Source organism: Juglans microcarpa x Juglans regia, chromosome 2D (genome assembly GCF_004785595.1).
Source record: "Juglans microcarpa x Juglans regia isolate MS1-56 chromosome 2D, Jm3101_v1.0, whole genome shotgun sequence".
Classification (NCBI taxonomy): domain Eukaryota; kingdom Viridiplantae; phylum Streptophyta; class Magnoliopsida; order Fagales; family Juglandaceae; genus Juglans; species Juglans microcarpa x Juglans regia.
The window spans coordinates 22,121,917-22,139,424 of NC_054596.1; the positions used below are offsets into that span (position 1 = coordinate 22,121,917).

At 38.7% G+C, this 17,508-nt stretch overlaps 1 protein-coding gene across 1 annotated transcript; it reads left to right on the plus strand.

The window, feature by feature from the left end:
- Positions 1 to 281: 281 nt before the first annotated feature.
- LOC121249974 (switch 2) lies at positions 282 to 16,022 on the plus strand. Its single transcript, XM_041148860.1, is given in 9 exon segments — positions 282 to 766; positions 1,342 to 1,448; positions 2,375 to 3,299; positions 4,177 to 4,424; positions 13,330 to 13,456; positions 13,533 to 13,784; positions 13,786 to 13,809; positions 13,901 to 14,174; positions 15,489 to 16,022. Coding segments are annotated over 9 exon segments (2,658 nt in total). The 5' UTR covers positions 282 to 382; the 3' UTR covers positions 15,806 to 16,022.
- The last annotated feature ends 1,486 nt before the right edge of the window (positions 16,023 to 17,508 follow it).

Sequence of the window (17,508 nt, forward strand, 5' to 3'; positions counted from 1 at the left end):
TTTTATTTAAATATATATACTTAAGTATTAAGATATAAGGATAAATATGATAAATCACATATTGAATAAGTATAAATGTATAGTATAAAGCTTCCATATATAATTTTTATTTTTCAGAACTAGGAATTAATTTATTGCAAATCTGAAAAACGGTGATAATTATTTGCAAATCGATAAAAATTAAGTAGTAAACTTGCATTTGACAAAAAAATATCATAAGATAAACAAAAGTTATTTTTTAATTTTTTGATCAGAAAAGTTACAAAACCCTTTGGGCGGTTAGTCCGTTAATCTTTTCTGCTGATGATCAAAAAACCCTTCCCACGATCACAAATCCCAAAAATACCTCTATGAAACTGATGCCAAGAATTCCTCAACTTCAATGTCACTGCACATCTTCAAAGAAACCATCAAGGCCTGTGCTAATAAACCGTCCTCCTCCTCCTCCTCCTCCTCCTCCTCCTCCATAACCCACAACTTTGACCCCATAATCCCTAGGAAACCTCCCAAGTCCTCTCTCTCTCAGCAGCTTCTGCGCCTCCAAGATGCTGACTCTCTAACTCCAATTCAACCCCAGAATTCCCTTAAGCAAGCTCAAAGCCAGAGTGGCTGTGGTAATGAAGAAGAGGAAGAAAAAGAAGTAGAGGACGACCCAGAACCCGAAGGATTTGGGAGACCCACGAAATTGGGTCAGTTTCAGTTTGACCATACAGGACCCTTTGAGCCAATGGTTTTATCTTCGCAGAGTGAAATTCCAGTCGTGCAGGTGATTATATGCTTACCTTTTTTTCTCTAAGAACCCATTTGTCTATATAATGTGCTAACACTTATCTGTAGGCTAAATTTGTGGGCTTCCTGTGTACAATTTTCTTTTAAGTATTTTTAGTACGACTAGCGTAACTAGTCTTTCTTGTTATTTTATTATTCTTTGATGGGATTAGAGTCGAAAAAACTGAGAAATTTTATTGATCTTTTTCTAGATTGAGTAGAGAGAGGGGAGGGATTTTAAACTTTTAACCCACAGTTTTCAATTCAGTTGGGTATGTGTATAAATGTATCTTACTGATTTTGGTTTAATACATCATAGGAGCTCGTTGTATATAGAGTAGGCATTATAGATATCATTCTGGGAAATACTAAATATACCAACAGTTATTTGCATCTCTGTAAAATGTTCGATTTCACCATTAGTAGAAAATTGCCTCTCTAACAAGATTAATTGTGATCACAAGTTCTCTCTCTGGTCATTACAATGTTGAATACAGTGCGAAATTCTTTTCATGATGAAGCTATAGAATTTTTAGAAGTCTGTTCTGAGGAAGTAACCTTTTCTTTTTTCAGGTTCCTGCATCTATCAACTGTAGGTTGCTCGAACATCAAAGAGTGGGGGTGAAGTTTTTATTTAGTTTATACAAGAAAAACCATGGAGGCGTTCTTGGAGATGACATGTAAGTACACTAATATTTTTATTTCCCATATAGTTGAATATCTTTTTCTGGATTAGTCACTTCAGAAAATTAGTTTCCCAGAAATTATCTATGTAATTCTGTTGAAGTGTTTTTCCATAATTCATGCCCTTACAATGTGATAACTACCAATTCCATTTTGATAATTGCATTTGAACTAATGCATGGGAGTAGATCATTGCACCATTACCTATCAAAAAATAAAAAATACCATCTGGATGTTTAGATGAGTTGAGTTGAGTTGTGAATAGTCGTATTTTATAGGTCCCATTGAGATGGGTTTAACTTTTTTAGGTTGAGATGGGTTTAACTTTTTAGGTTGAAATGTATGAAGTAGGTTGAGATGAGTTTAACTTTTTTATAGGAAGTTGAAAAAGTAATGGGTCTCATCAATGATTGGTTTGGTATGAGTTGAGTTGGGTTCAACAACCAAACACATTAGTCATTGCAAGAAAGAGCATATAACATTTTCAGCAGGTAAATGTGAATCTACAATCTCAACTATAAAGTTGACCCTTTTCTTTGTGCTAGTCATGCTTGATGCTTATAATGTTGTTGCAAGGGGCAATTGTTTCTTGCAATGGTAAAGTGCCGGACTATCAAGAAAAAATTGAAGGGTTGGAGTCTTGAGAGAGGCCACTTCATGCAGAAAATGCTGAGGATGGGACCGTATCCAAGTGACCCCTACCAGGATCCACTCAAGTGGGATCAACACTGAGTAGTGAACCTCCTACTGTGGTTGAAGTATAAAATTATTAGATCTGGTAGACTCTAGGGAGTTTGCATGCCTGTCTCTGTGTATATATATGCTTTTGGATATGTGCATGTATGTGACTGTGCTGCTTCTGATTTCGATTTGAATGTTCCTGGTGGGATAATCAAGTTCTTCCTATATCGTATTTGAACAGGGGACTTGGCAAGACCATCCAAACAATTGCCTTCCTGGCTGCTGTGTATGGTAAAGATGGAGAAGGTATTTCCTCGGTACTGGAGGAAAATGAGGTAGGCAAAAAGGACCCAGTACTAATAATCTGCCCCACTTCTGTTATCCACAACTGGGAGATTGAATTCTCTAAGTGGGCAACCTTCAGTGTTTCTATTTACCATGGTGCAAACCGCGATATGATCTATGAGAAATTAGAAGCACGTGCAGTTGAGATTGTTATTACCAGCTTTGACACATACAGAATTCATGGCAGCATCTTGTCTGAGGTCAAATGGGAGATTGTGATTGTTGATGAGGCGCATCGGCTTAAGAATGAGAAGTCAAAGCTTTATGGAGCATGCTTAGAAATTAAAACCCCAAAACGTTTTGGTCTGACAGGAACCATAATGCAGAATAAAATAATGGAATTATTTAATATCTTGGACTGGGTTGCACCAGGATGCTTGGGAACAAGAGAACATTTCCGGGATTTTTATGATGAGCCCCTCAAGCATGGTCAGAGATCAACTGCTCCCCAAAGATTTGTACTGGTTGCTGATGAGCGAAAACAGCATCTTGCGGCAGTTCTTCAAAGATATATGTTAAGACGGACAAAGGAGGAGACTATTGGGCATCTTATGATGGGGAAGGAAGATAATGTCGTGTTCTGTGCCATGAGCGAATTGCAAAAGCGGGTGTATAGAAGAATGTTACAACTACCAGACATCCAATGCCTTATAAATAAGGACCTTCCATGTAGCTGTGGAAGCCCTCTTACCCAAGTTGAATGTTGCAAAAGGACTGCACCAAATGGAATCATTTGGCCTTATCTCCACAGGGACAACCCCGATGGTTGTGATTCATGCCCCTTTTGCCTTGTCCTTCCTTGCCTTGTCAAGTTGCAGCAGGTTAGTGAGCTACAATTTTTTTTTGCAGTTTTATTTTTTTTATTACGTTGATAACTGAATAAAAAATAAGTATTGAGTTATATGAGATGTTGTATGTTGCAAGTTTACTTTTTCTAAAGCATTTGTTGGCACCTTCCTTGGCTAAGGAAAGCTATGCAGCTTATTAATAGAGGTTCAGAGCTTGGGTAAAGTTTTTTGTTTTCATATTAGCTGGTGAATGAGATGAAATGAAATTTCAATAAACAAGAAATGAATATTAGCAAAGAAAAACTGTATATCATGAAACTTTAAAAAAAAAAACTACGGAAATTGTGAGTTTCAAATATACTTATAATTACCATTTGAAGACTTATGAGGCTTGAAATTCACACTCTTGTTGAACAGTCATTTCATCACAATTAGGATTCCTTTAATGTTGTTACGAGGACATCAAAAGCTTTTTCTGGCTTGGATTAGGTGATATTCAGTATGAACCAAGTCAAAATAAGTTAAAATTAAATAAAAAATAAGATTTGACTTTTTTAAGATTTTCTAGGAGAGTAATGAAACCTTTAAAAGTAATTAAGTATATTCTAGAAGAGTACTCGAAACTTGTAGTCCTTTTTCTCTCTTTCTGATGATCAGGTCCTGGTATATTTGGTTTACAGAAGAGGCATATATGCACCTCCATTGATATGTTGATCAAGGCTGTTGTGAAAGGAAGCCTTAAACTTAAAGCTCCAGAAACGATTTTTATGGTCAATGTTCTATAAGAAATGTTGAGGCAATGGATTTAGAAAGTGAAACACCATTACTCAGTCCATCAAAACCCAGATTACCCGTTATTAGAAAAATAAAAATGATATTTGCCTTTGTGCATGTTACATTTTGGGTGCAGATAAGCAATCACCTGGAGTTGATTAAACCTAACTCTAAGGATGACCCGGATAAACAAAGGAAAGATTCAGAGTTTGCCTCCGCTGTCTTTGGCCCTGATATTGATTTGGCTGGAGGGAACACCCACAGTGAGAGCTTCATGGGCCTAAGCGATGCCAAACATTGCGGCAAAATGCGAGCACTGGAAAAGCTAATGCTATCGTGGGCTTCACATGGTGATAAAGTTCTTTTATTCAGTTATTCTGTCAGGTGATGTGCCATAATTGTACTATCTAGGCCATTCAGTGCAAAAAGTTTTTCCTGGTTATTAATATTAGTTGCTCTGTCAAGGTCTGACAACATAGTTTTCTAGTGTATAATTCATGCCATAATCCGACTTCTCATTTTTCTTTCTGGTCATTCTAGAACCAGAAAGTGGAATTCTCTAATGAGAATAAGTCAAGATTAAATTAGTTCATCGACTAATGTATTCCACTAATCAACCAGTAGGGTTCTTATGTTTAATCATTCTGCGAGTATGGAAAATTGATTGACTGAGATATACTGAACTTCACATTAATCAATGGGAGTCAAATTCTGCATTCTGGACAAATTTAAAATAGCTCGGAAAGGAAAGCTTTTTTCTGAGGAAGTTAGCAAGAAAGAAAAAGGTTGTGTGCTAGTTCTATGATAATTTGGAGAGAGAGAGAGAGAGAGAGAGAGAGACTCCTGAGCTGTAGCCTTTTGATTTTCACCTCTCTCTAAAAGCTGCTAATTTCCTTTATGTTCCAGAGAATGCAAGGGCCTGTACCAAATATATGTCTGAAACCCTTAAATTATTATTGAAGCTACAGGTAGCTAAAGGCTCTAAGATCATTAGGGGAAGAAAAAGGGGTAGACAGTTAATGTAATACCACAGATTGTACATAAGAAGATGGGAATGATATCCCACATTGTTTGGGAGGAAGACATTCAAGTCCTTTATAATGATTTCAAGGGGCTCCAATTATAACATCAACTAGCCGTTTTAGAGTATGGGCATAGATGTGACTTGAGTTTTTCTTGGGTTGTCCCAAATAGTATTAAAGGCAATTCCATGCAAACGTGTGGGATTTGAGCTGTGCACTTGTGATAGAATGGCCCAACGAGGAAGTCAGGGTTTTAAGGGGGGGAAGATTGTAATAATCCGTAATGAGTATAGGACGGTGGTAAGTGGAATCCCACATTGCTTGAGGGAGAGAGATTCTTGCTCTTTATAATGATTTTAAGGGGCTCCAATTGTATCATTTAGGCCTTGTTTGGGCAATGAGATATTCTCAAATATGTTTAAAACTTCTCTTAATTTCTTTCTCAAACATCACTCAAACACAAAACACTTTTCAATTTCAAATCTTCAACTTTTTCATCTAATCATGGCCTAATCATTATCCAAACACAAAACCCAATACAATTTTCCTTAACTTCCAAATAAAATGCAAAACAATGCAACTTTTTCAAATTTCAAAACAAAAATAATATTAAAAAATTATACTCAAACATTTTTTTTAACCTTGTAATATTTTTATTCAATTTTTTCTCTCTCATTTTCCAAAACTCAATAAAACATCTTAACTCAAACCATTTCACTACTATTCACAAACTATCTCATTGCTATTCACAGAATTTTGAGATATTCTTTTTTTTTTATATATATAAGTAAGAAGTTATATCAATCCACGTAAAAAGGCAATGCCCAAGTATACAGGAAGTGTACAAGAAAAAGCCTAGTTACAAACTACCCGCTACAGAAAGTAGCATAAAAATCATTAAAATTCCTCCCATTCAATACAATAGAAGCAGCCCAAAGCAACAAAGTGTGATAGAAAAAGGCCCTAAAACCATCCGGAGAGCGTTCCCTATTTTCAAAACATCGACCATTTCTTTCAATCCATGTGCACCACATTAATCATAGAGGCACCATCTTCCAAATAGCTGCAACACGACAATAAATCTAAGACCCTCCTGGGCATCACCCATGCAATACCAAGCCTAGTGAAGATGTCGTCCCATAAAGCCTTGACTACTTCGCAGTGAAGAAGTAGATGGTATTCTGATTCGCTGCTGTGTTTGCACATAAAGCACCAATCGATTAAGTAGAGGCCTCGCTTTTTCAGTTTATCAATAGTCAATATCTTCCCATGGGATGCCAACCAGCCAAAAAAGGCAACTTTAAGGGGTGCATTGCTCCTCCAAATGCTCTTCCAAGGAAAGGCATTTGTGGGATGAACCGTCAAAAACTTGTAATAAGAGCGGACTGAAAATTTCTTGTTCCCAGTGTGTGTCCATATTAGTCCATCTTCCCTACCTACTTGTACTTTCAAAGCGTATAAAACATTCTAGAAATCAACAATGTCGTTCACCTCCTAGTCCTATACAACTCTAGAAAAACTCACTGACCAATGAAGAGAATTAGCGGAAATGCTCATATTATCAGCCACAAAAGCATCCTTGTCTGATGCAATGCTATAAAGCCAGGGGAAAGCATTTTCCAAGGCCACATCGCCACACCAGATATCATGCCAAAATCTGATGCGCGTGCCCCTTTCCACCTCAAATCTGAAATTACCAAGTAGGTCTTCCCATCCATTTCGAATGAATTTCCAAACACCCACCCCATAGGCCCCTCTTATTGCATTAGGGCACCAATCTCCCCAAATGCTCCCGTATTTAATGTCGATGATACTTCTCCAAAGAGCGTCCCCTTCCTGATGATACCGCCATAGCTACTTTCCAAGTAGAGCCTTGTTGAAGATTCTCAATTTTCTAATCCCCAAACCACCGCAAGACAAAGGGGTGCAAACTTTATCCCATTTAATCAAATGGAATTTTTTCTCATCTTCTAGCCCTCCCCATAAGAAGTCAAGGAAGATCTTTTCCAGTCTATTTGCCACCCTTGCAGGCAAAGGGAATAAAGATAAAAAGTATGTTGGAAGATTAGAAAGTGTGCTCTTAATAAGCGTGATTCGGCCGCCTTTAGACAAGTAAATTCTCTTCCAACCCGCCAGTTTGCATTCAATTTTCTCAACAATCTCATCTCACATTGCCTTAGATTTGTGGGGAGCCCCCAAAGGAAGTCCCAGATACTGCATAGGCAAGAGTGATACCTTGCAGCCCAAGATGGCAGCCACTTCACTTAGATTATTAACCAAACCAAACCAACTGGAACTAGCTCGGACTTTGATAAGTTCACTTTAAGGCTTGAGACAGCTTCAAAACACAGAACGAGGGCTCTCAAGGAGCGAATCTGATCGGGGTCTGAGTCACAAAAAATCAACGTATCATCGGCAAAAATGAGATGAGCGACTGATAAGCTTTCATGCAAGGAACTACCCACCGAGAAGCCCGAGATGAAACCCCAATCCACCACCCACTCCAACATTCTACTCAATACATCCATCACTATAATGAATAACAAAGGAAATAAAGGGTCCCCTTGTCTCAAACCCCTAGAGCTACAAAAGAAACCTTCGGGGGTGCCATTGATCAAAGTGGAGAAACTAACGGTTGTGATGCAATGCTTTATCCACTAACACCATCTTTCCCGAAACCGTGCCGGCCAAGAATGTACAACAATAAATCCCAATTGACATGATCAAATGCATTCTCCATATCCAATTTACACAAGACACCTAGGGTGCCGCTTCTAACTCTAGACTCCAAGCATTCATTAGCAATAAGGACATAGTCTAAAATTTGTCTTCCTTTAACAAATGCACTTTGTGACTTCAAGATGATCTTCCTCATAACTTCACTTAGTCACTTCGCAAGAACTTTTGAGATGATCTTATAGACCCCACTCACCAAACTTATGGGCTGGAAATCATGCACCTCCACCGACCTTGCCGTTTTCAAGATAAGGGCAATGAAAGTGGCGTTTAGACCAATGTTTTGAATACCGTACTGGACGCCGTACCGGTCAAGGCACTGGAACAAAATATTTCGGTACCGGTACCATTTCGGGATAGCGTTTCGGGATAACGTTTCGGGATAGTTGATATATAAATAAATTATATATAAAAATTATATTCCAAAATAATAGTCTATATATAAATAAATTATATATAAATACATATATATATAAATTATAAATAGTCTAGTCTGAATTGGAAGTTAAAAAATATGCTTGTAGTTTGAAAAAACGAAAAAAAAAAAACACAGGCCTAAAAATTGGCCGGTACAGGCCGAAATTGAGGCCGGTATTTTGGCCAATATGAAACGGGTATAGTACCTCCGGCCGGTATGAAAAATTTCAGCTGTACCAGCTGGTACGGTACGAAATTTAAAACACTGGTTTAGACTTATCTCAAATTTCATAAAAGAGTGAAATTCGAGAAAAACTTTCATAAGATCCTCCTTTATAATATTTCAACAAGTTTGGAAGAAGCCATTGTGTAGCCATCGGGGCCCGGCGCTTTATCTTTGGCCATCCCGTTAAGCACACTAAGTACCTCGTCCTCCTCAAAGAACCTCTCCAACCAAGCCGCACTTGCTTGATCAATTGAATAAAAAACTAGTCCGTTTACCTTGGGTCTCCATTGATATTGCTCCGTTAAAAGCTTGTCATAAAAATGAACAATGTGATTTTTTATCTCAGCGCTATCCATCAATACCCTGCCTTCCAAATGTAGGACCTCAAAGGCATTGTTTCTACGATGGGAATTAGCAACTCTATAGAGAAACTTTGTGCACCCGTCCCCTTCCTTCAACCAAAGGGCCCGAGATTTTTGTCTCCAAGAGATCTCCTCCATAAGGGTGATTTTTTCCAGCTCAGCTATTACCACTATTTTCCTTATTTTATCATCCTCCAAAAGAGTCCCCCCACTTCTTTAACATCAAAATGATGCAGCTCTTGAGAGAGAGTAAAACACTGGTCATTAATATTCCCAAAGACTTCCAAATTCCATTTCCTTAGATCATTTTTCAAAGCTTTTAGCTTCCCAGCCAAAATGAAGCTAGGGGTGCCCGTGAGTTGAGAGGAGTTACACCATGGTCTAACTTTCTCCGAGAACCTGTCGACCTTTAACCACATATTCTCGAATTTAAAATATCTCTGTCCCCCGTGAAGACCCCCACAATCTAATAAGAGGGGGAAGTGATCGGAGCAAAGAGTCTTTTTTGGCAAAGGTTGGGGAAGTGGACCTCCCAGGAGGAAGAGACAATGAACCTGTCCAACATAGACCAAGCCCTCCTGTTAGACCAAGTGAAATCTCCTCCCACCAAAGGTAGATCAACCAGTTTCATCTCGAAAATAAGTGCTAAAAAATCAGCCATGGCTGAGCCCATGTTGGAATCCCCTGATCTTTCACTCGGGAACCGAGTGACATTGAAATCGCCTCCAATACACCACGGGATATCCCACCAACTACACAAACCAGCTATTTCGTCCCAAAGAAATTGTCTTTTGTTGTCAAGATTTGGCCCGTAAACACCTAAGAACCCCCAAACGAAGCCATCTTCTACATTTGAGAAAGAGCAAGCTACCGAAAATGTGCCAACGAAATCGTCCACCAAATTGACTACTCTCTTATCCCACAACACTAATCTGCCCCCTGAAGCACCCTTAGAGACAAGGGTGGTCCATCCCACGTAAGGAAAATTCCACAAGCTTCTTATTAATTGCCTATCGATATACTTCAACTTGGTCTCCTGCAAACAGATCACATCAGGCTTCCATTCCCGTAATAAGTTCTTTATTCTCAAGCGCTTGCTTGGATCATTCAAGCCCCGAACATTCCATGAAAGGATCTTGGTCTTCATGGAACATCGTGGTTCACCCTATCATTGTGTCTTCCCCTGCTCGCACTTCCTTCTCTTGCATTATAGTTAATGGAACAAGCAAGCCTCGAGTTCCCTATCTTTTTTAACGGCAGATTTAGCAAGATATGGCGTTCCTGCTTCTATGGCAATGATGAGGGCTTTAAACTGGTCCTCATAACCTTCGCATGAAATCCTAAGGCAATGTTGAAGAATATCAACCTTTTGTAATACCCAATCAGGTTGTAAGCCAACCCCTGAAGACACTGGTGGCAGCGAGCATAGAGGACTAAGAACATCTCTAGGATTCCCCAGATTCGTGTCATCTCCATACTCCTTGCAAACTAGCTGTAGATCAAAACCGTGTGAAAACTCATCATCTGAGAGAGCCCCTTCAATCGATGACTCATCATCCCCTTCTTCCACCGTGCACAAAACCATTGACGGGGTCTCCAAAACATCGGAAGAATAAGGCAATCCCTGAGCCCTAATGAGAACATCTGAGATTTGAGAGGGAGTGGAAGGGTGCGAGGGAATGTCTGAACCCACAATCCAAGGCAGCCCAGTGGAGGTCGAAGCCTCCATGCAAATTTTCCTCCCAGCTGAGGTAGGGGGCGAGCCCAAAAAATTAGCCAAAGGCCTGAATGAGGCCATCGGCACTGTTTGTGACACGGGTGAGCATGAAGGCTCTTTCTATGTCGCAGACAAGCTCAAAATGGTTCTCTCAATTGTCGGCGGTGAGTACATTCTGTTAACCAAAGGCCTGGGTGGGGCCATCAGCACTTTCTGGGCCATAGGTGAGCTCGAAGGCTCGTTCTGTGTCGCTGGCAAGATCCCCTAGGCCAGGGTGCAAACTGCGACACCAGCCGACACCTTCTGCCTCGGGGAGCTTTGCTTCTCTGTCACCGTGTGTTCGCCGGCGACCGTCGGTTGGTTCTGTGCCGCCAGTGAGGCAACTAGGTCAACCGCCGAAGGAGCCTTTACGGCCCAGACACTGGGGCTCATGGGCTCGAGAGAGCCCCTTGGCTATCCAGGACGAATCGGGCCTAACGGGCCTGGTGGGCTCATGCTTGTGGCCCACAGACTCACTTACTCCTTGTGGGCACACGGGCCCCCTGAAGCCCATACCAGAAACTCCCACTTCCTTTCCCACCTCCATTACCAAGCTAAGTCCTGCATCCACTTTATTCAACAACACCGAAACTTCCTCAAATATACCAGACAACTATGCTCTGAAAGCCCACAAAATACCTTCCACCTCCCCCAATTTCGTACACGACGTCCCACTACCCATGCAGTGAGAATCACCTGCAACACAGATCTCCTTGCCCCTTGACTCCATGGCAGAGTTGCATCTTGCCAATGAGGTTGCTAGTGACCTCAAAACAGAAGCAAAAGATACCATTTGAGGGTAACCATACCACCCCAACGTAGGCTAGCCATCTTCTTGAGATGGTAAGAAAAACCTTCCCAACCACATCCCTTCTCACCTTCAGGAACAATCAAAAAACCCCTCCTCCTACCATTCCAAAACTCCTCCAAGCGCAAAACGCAACCCCTACTGTTTCTGGGACATTGGAGTAAGAGAAACCCATTGCCCACCCATAGCTTTCTGAAAAACTCTTAGCACCGACGTGAAGCAAGAGCTTCCTCCACCATCCTTGCCAACCATGAAGCTGATGTCCCGTTAATGAAGAGAAACAAGACCATTCTTCTACTCCTCTCGGTAATACGAAAGCTATTAGCAGCCACCTTCTCAAAGCTGAAGGTTTTAGACTCCACCGTAAAGCTTCCATCGACATCCATATTAAAACAGCAGCAGAGAAAGGGAGTAAAGAAACTAAAAAAAGAAAAAGAAGAAGAAAAGAGGGTGAAGAAACAGATAATCAACTCCGGCGAGAAGCGCCGGAGAAAGGTTACATGCATGCATGAGAGGAGAAAGAAATGTGTACGGAGAGAAAATATTTTAGGAGACACTCAACCACCTCAATATATTCAACCTCCCAAAATTTTTTAAGATATTCTTAATGTCCAAACGAGCCCTTATTTCTTTTGGAGTATGGGCCTAAATGTAGCTTGGGTCTTCCTTGGGTCATTACAATTAAATATAATTAAATGGTGATTCTTATTTTGTGAAGCACCAAGGCCAAAGCGCTTTGCTTATCAAAAGTGAAGCAAATTTACAAAAGCGCACTTTAAGCACGCTTTTAGGGGCTTTTTGTGTGAATTTAAAGTGCAATAGCACGCTTTATAATTTGAAATATATATCTATATAATATCATTTCAAGACCTAGAAAATGACGGAAACAAATATAATATCATTTACATGATATTGAGATCATTTACATGCTATAGCTCCACATAATATCGTATGTGATGTTTATACTTTGAACTCGATATAATAGTCCAAATTGGCTCTCTAAATGGCATTGTACTTTATTTCTTATTTTAGCATAGAAGTTAATACCTACAATTCTTGAGCTTTTTAGGTCATGACCCATTTGATATATTTTGATTATGACCATCAAATATTATTTTTTTAATGAGTGGCTATCAATATCATATATGTGTATATCAAGTAAAGCACAAGAGAATTTATATAAAATGTTATGTTCAAGTAAGCATGCCTGCCACGATGATGAGGCCACCCTCATGGTGGCCATTCTAGTTTTTTGTATTTTGGTTTTCTAAGTTTGTTATATTTATAAATAAAATATGTTTTAGTATAAAAACTTTATTTATTATTATTTTTAAAAATTAATTATTTTACAATTTACAAGTTGACACGTGGCAATATGCGAAGCTGCCACGTGTTTTCGATTAACGTTGATAGACGAGAAAATTAACAAAGGGCCCTCTTTCTAATTAACTCATAAGTCATACCATAGGTGGTTAGTTCTAAAAAAAAATCCAGGATCTTAAACCTAAGTACCCTAGAGCACAAGGGTGTTTGGCTAAATTTTGTGAGTTTTTTTGTTATTATACATAAAATAGGTGTTTTACTTCAATCATGCACTTGCACTTTGCGCCTAGGTTCTAGATGGTGTTTGCACTTTAGTACACCTAGCGCTATTAACAACAATGGCCACTATAGACACGGCTCCCATGATGGGCTGCCATTTTTCTTTCAAGTTCTTTAACTGAGGATAATTATGTTATATAAGTGAGGGTAATATTATTCAATTTAACCCCCTCCAAACTGGTTTAGAGGCCAAATTATAAGAAAAAGTTGGTTTCGGGGGGTGACTTGTAAGAAATTATAGTTTGGAAGTGTGTTGGAAAATGAGGTGGTAGTTTGAGGGAGTTTTAGTGAGTTTTCTTTGAATACCTTCTTTAGTTAAATGTGTCTCTTCCTCTGCTGAAACTGATTTACTCTTCTCAGGATGCTGGATATACTGGAAAAATTTCTTATACGCAAAGGCTACTGCTTCTCAAGACTCGATGGTTCTACCCCAACCAACTTGCGCCAGTCTCTAGTTGATGACTTCAATTCAAGCCCAAGCAAACAAGTAAAAATTTGAAATTAAAATTTGAATATTAAGTTTGTGATCAAAATTGCTAGTGAGTTCTAAATTCATTTTTCAGGTTTTCCTTATATCAACTCGAGCTGGTGGGCTTGGATTGAATCTTGTCAGTGCAAATCGCGTGGTAATATTTGATCCAAACTGGAATCCTGCTCAAGACTTGCAGGCCCAGGACAGGTCCTTTCGATTTGGACAGAAGCGGCATGTTGTGGTTTTCCGCCTTCTTGCAGCTGGTTCCCTTGAGGAACTTGTTTATTCCCGTCAGGTGTACAAACAGCAGCTGTCAAATATAGCTGTTTCTGGAAAAATGGAAAAAACGATATTTTGAAGGTGTTCAGGTACATAAGCCTCTCTTTTTGTTGCTGGTTTTGCTTGTGTTTGTTTCTTATAGTATATTTCTTGCATTTGACTTCATTAGGTCCTTTTCAGGATTGCAAGGAATTTCAAGGCGAGCTTTTTGGAATCTGTAATTTATTTCGTGATCTATCCGATAAGCTCTTTACAAGTGAAATCATTGAATTACATGAAAAGCAGGGAGATCAACATGGGCATAGTCTTAGTACGAAACACAGATTAACTGAACCTGGAAACAATTTTGTTTCATTGATAGAAGAGGGCGTAACACGTTCATCTCAGTCAGAAACCAGAACGTGTAATGATTCTGTGACGGATAAAGCAAGTAAACCAGTGCTTGAAGACATGGGTATACAAATCTTTTTCTTTGCAATTCGTATTTTCTGCTGCTATTACTGTTCTTGTTTTCTTATTCTGGTCTTGATGTTTTGTGAAGAAGAAGATGTTCATTTTTTTTTTATTTGCGCCGGGTGTCCAGGAACAGTATCCCGACTAATCCCGCTGGTGCACAAGCCCTCAGCAAGGAGTTTCCTGCAAGTGCAGCTCGGGTAATCCAAGGGGAAAATCCCCCAGTCTAATGGCCCCAATAGAGTGTTTGCACCCAAGGGGATTTGAACCTTAGACCTGGGGAGAGCATACCCCCAAGCCCAAGGCCTTTACCACTTGAGCCAACCCCTAGGGGTTGAAGATATTCATAAAACATCCTGTTTCTCATCTTCAAAGACACCAGATATAGGCTATCAGTTTCTGTTCAGCAGTGATTTTTCTATTTTAGAAAATTTCATTTTGCATCCCAAACAGATTTTTTTTCAAATTGCACCCCAAATAACTAAAACCAACAATTTGGTATCCCAAACTACCAATTTCTTTCAATTTTTACCCTCTGTCCAATTCAAGGCCAATACCTGGGTGGCCTGATATGGGTGGCTGACAAGGGCCACCCTTCGTGGGTGGCCTGATCTTCCATTTTATTTATTAATTTTATTATAAATTAAGGATAGGTATTTAACATGTACAGGGAGAATATTTTGTCAATTCATTTGGTGGCCCTGGGGTTCCATCAAAATAACCTATTAAATAGATGGATGCAAATTAGGAAATTTAGTTTGTGGTATCAAAATTGTTGGTTTTGGTAGCTTAGTGTGCGAAAAAATGGTGGTAGTTATGAGGTGCAAAATGAAAATTTCCTCCCTTTCTTGTTTTGTTTTGTCTAATTGACTCTATGAAACACATACATATTGCACTCGTTGATGAGAACTGCTGTAGTAGTTGTGCAGGAAGGCCCGTATTTGCATTGTCAATTGAGCTATTGTTTTTCCTAGGATAAAGGGTGCTTTGACGAGAAGCAGAAGGTCAAAAAGACCTTGTGTTGCACAAATAGGATTGCTGGCCTCAGAGTTAATGAAGATCTTGGTCTTTTAGAGGGACCTTGCTGTAAGTGGGGGTGGATTTCAGATTAGGTTAGTCTTAGATTTGATGGGATTTGGAGATTGTAGAGAGTTATAGAACAAATGAACACTGAGCTATAGATTTGGTATTAATAAGGATTTTGTGTGGTTGGGGCTGATAAATTTTTTCCCCTTTGAATTTTCTTTTGTTTTGGGCATAGTACTGAATTATTCCACCTAGTTATTAAATGAACTGCTGGTTTTTTTTTTTTTAGGCATTGTATATGCTCATCGTAATGAAGACATAGTGAATGTCAGAGCAGAGATTCAAGGAAAGATAAACAATAGCATTCCTCAGGATGATAGACTGAGCCAGCCATGCGTCCTTCTGACAAGGAGAAGCAAACCAGATGTTATTGGGAAAGAGAATGTTTCGTCAATCAATGACCAGAAGAGGAGGCAATTCAGCCTTGTTGCTGAGTTCATGGGTATGGGAGACCTTGAATTTAGCAAGTGGTTGCTTTCTGCAACTCCTTTAGAGAGGGAGAGAGTGCTTCGAGACTACAAAAAGAGGAAGGAGAAGGGTACCTAATGGTTGGAGCACTTCTACTGCGGAAAGATTCTCTCTTTACCGCCGCCTTCACCCCATGTAACAAAATGGGTGTACCTGTTGTGTACATTATTGTATCATAAACATGTATTAATTAGCAGATTTCTCTCTCTTTTGTACAGCATTGCATGCTTGTTAGCATCTCTTTTGTACAGCATTGCATGCTTGTAAGCATCTATAAGGTTTTTTGTTGCTGTTATTAAATAATTTCATTAGTAAAAGAAAAATAAATAAGGATGGGTGGGGGTCTCAATAATCACCCCAAATAGTAGATACAACAACAAAAAAATAATAAAAAAATTATACCAAATAATGAGTCAGGTCGCATAATTAGTCATTGTGAAGGTAGATGTCGGAGCAATATGTTTCTAGTTAAGTATTATTATTATTCAAATTGTAGTTTTTTTGATAAGTTCTGGTTGCATAATATATTGTTATAGTATACGTTACTAATTATATTTAAATTTTATTATAATCATATACATAAGCATACAATTCTAGTGCATAACTTATACATATATTATAGTTTAGATATATAATAACATAAAACTAAGCTGTAAGTGATAGTTATAAATAGTAATCTATTTAGGCTTCGTTTAGATGTTGAGATGAGATAAGATTGGATGAGGAATTTGTGAATAGTAGTGAAATAGTTTGTGAATAGTAGTGAAATGATTTAAGTTAAGATGTTTTATGGAATTTTGATAAAAGAGCAAAAAAAATTAAATAAAACTAATATAAATTTAAAATATTGTTAGAATATAATTTTTTAATATAATTTATCTTTTAGAATTTAAAAAAATTAAATTATTTTTTGTCTTTTGTTCTAGTTGCCGAGATACCCTCTCTCACAATTCTCTCGTTTTTGCTTCACAAATTCTCATAACCCAAAACTATAATGAGAGAGACCTAAGAGCACTATCATCAAATAAGTCCAATCTTTAAAATTTGATTAATTTGGCTTTAAAATCTTGGCATTCAATTCATCTTTAACTTAAATCTGAAACTTTGAGTTACAGGACATTCTCATTCATCTTCAAATTTAAAGACAAATTGTTTATGGCTATCGGTATTATTTTATTAGCAAAATCATGTACTTTCACCCACAATTTCATTGTTTTCTCCCCTTTCTCTTCCTCTCATTTCTTCCTCTCCCCCCAAAATCCCCAAATACCTTTTTTCTTCCTCTCCCTTTCTTCCCAATTCTCATATTTCCCTTCTTCCTCTCCCTTTCTTCCCTCCGTTTCCTTTCCCTTTTTTTTTTCGCGTTGGCTATCCATTCCCTTTGCCGTGAGAGTCACCAATTCATCTTCGTCCATTTGAAATTAAACCTCCACTGAAGCTCAAGTTCTTACAGGTTGTTTGGGTGAAAGAGGACCTCCATCACCTCCATAGGCGCACCGTCGTCGCTCCCTTCTCTTCTTTGATTCTCTGCTCCGAACGTTCTCTATCTCTGTGAGTTCACTCTCTCCCCATCTTTATATATTTATCATATATGCATGTATGACAAATTTTGCACTACATTTGTATGCTTATGTATGTATTTTTGCCCATGAAGAAATTTGCACTCCATGTATGCATTTCGATCCTTCTATTGTTTGAGTTGTTGGAAACAAAGAGTTGTTTTTTCAATCATTCTGTTGTTTCTTCACAGCAAAATATATATATTTTTTTTCAATTAATTT